The sequence below is a fragment of the Verticillium alfalfae genome, genomic scaffold (assembly GCF_000150825.1).
Source record: "Verticillium alfalfae VaMs.102 supercont1.1 genomic scaffold, whole genome shotgun sequence".
Lineage (NCBI taxonomy): Eukaryota > Fungi > Ascomycota > Sordariomycetes > Glomerellales > Plectosphaerellaceae > Verticillium > Verticillium alfalfae.
The window spans coordinates 1,758,506-1,763,605 of record NW_003315038.1 but is presented as its reverse complement, the minus strand read 5'-3'; the positions used below and the strand labels follow the sequence as shown (position 1 = coordinate 1,763,605).

The window sequence follows — 5,100 nt, the reverse complement described above, 5'->3', positions numbered from 1 at the left end:
TTCTTCCTCAGGCTAGCAACGTAACTCAGGGCCAAGTAAGTACCGGCCGGCAGGGACGAGGCATTCGGACAAAACAAAATGGGAAGGCACGATGTCTTGGCAGCCCAACCATGGTGGGCAGTACCAAGGCGCCAACAACCTGCACGCCTCTGGGCTACTCTGGGCTACTCTGGGCACCCGCATCATGCCATCAGGACAAGAAGACCCGTCCCTTCCTCCTCATTCTCCCCTCGTGCCCCCTTCTCTCTTCTCCTCTTCCACCTCATCATCGGGCATTACCACCTTCTAATTCCACGAGACGACGCGTAGAAGGGTCAACTCGCTCGCTCTTTGGTTGACTTCCCTTGCTCGTTCCTGCCATTGTCGCCTTTTACCAACAGTCGCTGGCATTTCACTTTGTCCCATCACTCTCTCGGGACCCTTTCTTCTTTTTTTTTCTTCCCCTCTCCGCACATCCCGGCAGTATCACCACGAATCGATAGCAAATAAACTGAAACATGAAGGCCGCTATTCTTTCCGCCCTCGCGGCTGTCACCATCGCCGATGCTGCCTCCAAGACGACCCGGCAGACGCCCGACAGACTCGCTCCCTGCCCGCCATTTCCGTCTCCGGCAATGCCTTCTGGGCCGACGGCGAGCGCTTCTACATCAGGGGCATCGACTACCAGCCCGGTGGTGCGGCCGCTAACGAGGACCCTCTCATCGACACGGAGGTCTGCTCCCGCGACATTGAGCGCTTCCGCCGTCTTGGCGTCAACGCCGTCCGCGTCTACTCCCTCGACAACAATGAGAACCACGACGAGTGCATGGACCTGCTGGCCGACGCCGGCATCTACCTCATGGCTGATGTGAACAGCCCGGACTACTCCATCAACCGCGAGGAGCCACACCCCTCTTACAACGCCGACTACCTCCAATCCGTCTTCGCCACGGTCGAGATGTTCGCCCAGTACGACAACACCATGCTCTTCTTCTCCGGCAACGAGGTTGTCGACAACGAGAACAACACGGATTCTGCTCCCTACGTCAAGGCCACGACCCGCGACATCAAGAACTACCTGCGCGCCCGCGGCCTGCGCCAGGTCCCCGTCGGCTACTCGGCCGCCGATGTCGCCTCCAACCGCAAGCAGACCGCCGACTACTTCAACTGCGGCAGTGACGATGCTCGCAGTGACTTCTTCGCCTTCAACGACTACTCGTGGTGCAACACGGACTTCCTGACGGCTGGCTGGGACCAGAAGGTCCAGAACTTTACCGACTATGGTCTGCCTATCTTGTGAGTGTCGTCATGTCTCACGTGCCTCTTGACCATGCTGGACTGACCTCTCTGTAGCCTCTCTGAGTTTGGTTGCATCACCAACGGCGAGCGCACCTTTGGTGAGATTGAGTCCCTCATGCACAGCAACATGACGTCCGTGTACTCTGGTGGCATGATGTACGAGTACTCCATGGAGGACAACGACTACGGCATTGTCGACATTGAGAGCAACGGCGAAATTGAGGAGCGTGATGAGTTCCAGAACCTCGCCGACGCCTTCAGCCGCTGGCCCGCTCCCAGTGGCAGCGGCAGCCCCGCCCACTCCACCACCCACTCCGTCTCTTGCCCGACGCAAAACTCGCTGTGGGAGGTGGATGGCGATGAGATCCCCACCATGCCGGAGGAGGCCGAGCAGTACATGCAGAACGGCGCCGGCGAGGGTCCCGGCCTCCGTGGCCCCGGGTCCCAGAACGCTCCCGACAGCGGCACCTCGACCGGCGGCATCGCCAGCGGTGCGCCCTCGCCCACGGGCAGCGAGGCTCCTCGTCGCAGCAGCGACAACGGCGGCAGTGAGGACAGCAACAACGACAGCGTCGCCCGCGGTCTCGTTATTGAGAAGGGACATTCTCATGGTGACTGGTGCCGTCGTCGCCTTCACGCTCTTCGGCGCTTTCCTTCTGTAAAGACGTGTATCCTGGAAGAAACCGGGTCAGAGGAGCTTCTTGACTTGTTTTTTCGGGGGGTTGTTTCGAGAGGCTTTTGGGCCCCATCTGGTTTGCTCTACGTGATGGGGTTGATTCGGCGTCGGCCAGCGCTAGATGCTGCTTCGTCGGGGGCCGTGATGACTGGCGTCCGGTTTGCGGGGAGGCTCTCTTGTGAGGGTCAGCTGTATACACATGTACATACCTTTTTGGCACACGCACAGCAACACAGTATAATGGACATGAACTCGATTGTGAGACCTTTTGCTTGTCCGTGTTTACAAGCGTCATAGCGTGATATTAAGCCTCATCACCTCATCACATCATCCGTTTCAGTCTACGTTCCTTCAAGGTAGGAGAAGTGACTAGGTTTCCGAGTCTGCTTACGAGAGAACAACAATCTTGAGTTGCCGCGTGCTACCTCTAGGTCATGCATCTCAATCTCCTTTTCCTTTCCCCTTTGGTGGCCCTTGGTACATGGGTCTGACCTTGGAAGTCCGCATGCGTGTGCTGTACTGTTCCGCCGCCGTTTCATCGGCGCTTGTATCCGACTTTACGTAGCTGGGCTCTTCCTCCTCCTGCTCTTCTCGCACAGTCTGGCCGAGGACGCATTCACGCTCCACGTACGGGTCTGCCGTGGTCCAGCTGTGGTGGCTGTTGGCAGATGTGCTCGCAGCTTGACGCCGCAGATTGTCCAGCTCCATGTCGTTGCTGCCGCCGGAACCGCCGCTGCGATGCAAATGTCCTCGCCGCGTACTCTCTGTCACGCTGCGTTGGCTGGGTGATCGTGACACGAGTTCCCGGACATCACGCACAACGTCAAGCGCTGCTCGACCAGCGCTGACATTGGCGTCAACGAGCTTGTTCCTTCGTCGAATCTCAGTCCAGCGCGTCATGGGGCCCAGTTCGAGGATGTTCACGCGGCGCGTCTTGGCTACCGGATTGCCAATGACGATCGGACGCCACGGCTCGTCTTCGGCCACGGCATCGTCGGTACTGGGTGTGCCTTTCGGCATCGAGGCCCGGCGGTGTAACGATTTGCGACGGACTTCAGTCCAGCGGTCCATCTCAAAAGACTTGCAGGCTGGAATGATTTGAACCTCCTTGAAACGGATGAGTCCAATGAGAAGTAGTAATGTCAAGACGAACAGTATACCTGCCACCACACCTGTCGCGGCTCGCTGCCCGAGGTTTCGCAGAGAGAGGCCGCCAAGAGTTGAGGCTCCTGCTGCAAAGACAAAGGCAAAGGTGTGGCACAGGGCAAGGCCAGCACTGACTCTGGGGAATGAGGAATAGTTTGTCCTCTTCTTGGACGTGGCCGACTCCTCTCGCGGATGTCCAACCATTCCTGGCTGCAGGTCAGATGTGTCAAAAGTTTCCATGATGAACCCATTGCACTCAGAAATGGCCAAGCAGGAGAGAAATCCTATGAGGGCGGCGACGATGGCGGGAACGCTCGGGTGCATCGGGGGCCCCTCCGAGACCATGGTGTAGATGAGGCCAGCCAAAGGGAGACCAATTGCGAAAATGGTACGGCGGAGGAGATGAGATGTCCAGAGGAACTTGTTGTCAAGGGTCATCCTGCTGGTATTCTGCTCACGGTGCCGCGCTCGCGAGAAAAGGTTGGCTTTCTGGAACGGAATCCCTACCAGCGCGCCCAAGGCGATGGCAGCAACCATGAGACCGACGAATGGCGACCGCATCCTGTAGAATCTCGAGGACAGTGATCCCAAAAATAATATGATGAGCACGACTTGAGCATAGATCCAACCGACGTAGACAGCCATAATGGCGAAACCGGGCTGGCAGAGCATCTCGAGCGAAAGGAGTACGCCATGCCAGACCTCCTGTCCCCACCACTTGGGCCCTGTCTTCATCCTGTGCATCATGACCTCCCCTCGTGCAAGACGCCGGGAGATGGCCGTTTCGGTCCGGACTTCTGCAACAGATCGTCGGAATGCGGATCTTCTGACTTCGGGACACACCGTGTTCAGCAAGAGGGTACTGACAATGAGTATGATACTCAGGTAGAAGCCCCATGCAGGCCGAAGACTGTCGATAATCGCAGCACCTAAAAGGAAGCCGATACTGAGGGAACCAATCCAGCACCATGTCCAGATTCCGAGCCAGGCACCGAGTCCTCCTCCGTGTCTCCTGACATCGTGCTCGTCTACGACCTCCTGATGAGGGTTTCCGCTCATCAGAGAAGCGCCGAAGAGGTCTGTCAACATGGAGTGAAAGTTCATGCTCGAGAACCCAAGCGAGATTCCCATCAGACTGCGGGGGATCAGCAACACCAATCTCTAGGCGGATATGTTCTGAAATCTCTGGGCATAGACCGCTAGTGCCTGTGGAAAGAGGAGTCCCAGGGACATGATGAGGCCGCCCAAGATATATGGCTTTCTGCCGTGGAGCAGGGGAAGTGGCCAGCAGAAGAATGTGGGCAAGGCCATCCCTAGAAAACATCCAACATTGCCGTAGACGGTTGCGTGCGTGGTGTCGAGAATGTAGTACTGGATGGAAGGGACGATACCGGCGTAGATGCCCAGAACCACTCCAGTCAGTGCCGTGCTTGTACACGCGACTGTAGCCACAAACTGCTTGCGGGCGGGTGACCAGTCCCGTGCGATGGGTTGTCGTCGATGTGACTTGGGCAGGTTGAAAGCCCGGACGCCAGGCAAACTGACATGAGATTTGTTCCGAAGGCTAATGCCTCGACCGTGGCGCATTCCGCGGCCTGCAGCATCGTCGCCCGGAAGATCTCCGCCGTTGCTGCCCTCTCCTGCCCTTCGGTTCGCCAACCTGGTGCGGATCGAGCCATCTTCCTTGCGCGGCGTACCGTACTGGGTCATGAAATCTATGACATCTGGCCCGTCGGATGACTCTTCGGGTCTGTTGATTCCTGGGCATGTATGGAAGGGCTCGCGTGCGGGTTGTTGACGACGGGTTGCTCGTGGCATGCTTGATGAACGCACAGGGATTCGACGAACCTCGTTTTCGGGCAATACCAAACAAGCCTCATCTGTGCAGGGTACACAGTTCCCGCAATCTGTTTGCGTTGTCGGGGCCAGCATCGGTTTTGGCATTGACGGCTGTGAGTTTTGGTGGCCAACCAGCTCACGTAGGCAGGGATGAGCCGGCA

General features: G+C 57.7%; 2 protein-coding genes across 2 annotated transcripts in view; one reads left to right on the top strand and one right to left on the bottom strand.

The window, feature by feature from the left end:
• Positions 1–110: 110 nt before the first annotated feature.
• Positions 111–1,983, top strand: VDBG_00534 (1,3-beta-glucanosyltransferase gel1; the record flags this gene model as incomplete). The annotated part of the gene is made up of 4 exons (XM_003008806.1): positions 111–207; positions 504–1,275; positions 1,333–1,889; positions 1,943–1,983. 4 exons carry the CDS (start codon positions 111–113, stop codon positions 1,981–1,983), a joined length of 1,467 nt encoding a protein of 488 aa, XP_003008852.1.
• A 412-nt stretch (positions 1,984–2,395) lies between these two features.
• Positions 2,396–5,100, bottom strand: part of VDBG_00533 (conserved hypothetical protein) — a gene marked incomplete at both ends in the record, with an annotated part of 5,173 nt that continues 2,468 nt past the window's right edge. The window contains 2 exons of the mRNA XM_003008805.1: positions 2,396–4,179; positions 4,423–5,050. Coding sequence (XP_003008851.1) covers positions 2,396–4,179; positions 4,423–5,050 — 2,412 coding nt within the window. The remainder of the gene's footprint in view (positions 4,180–4,422; positions 5,051–5,100) is intronic.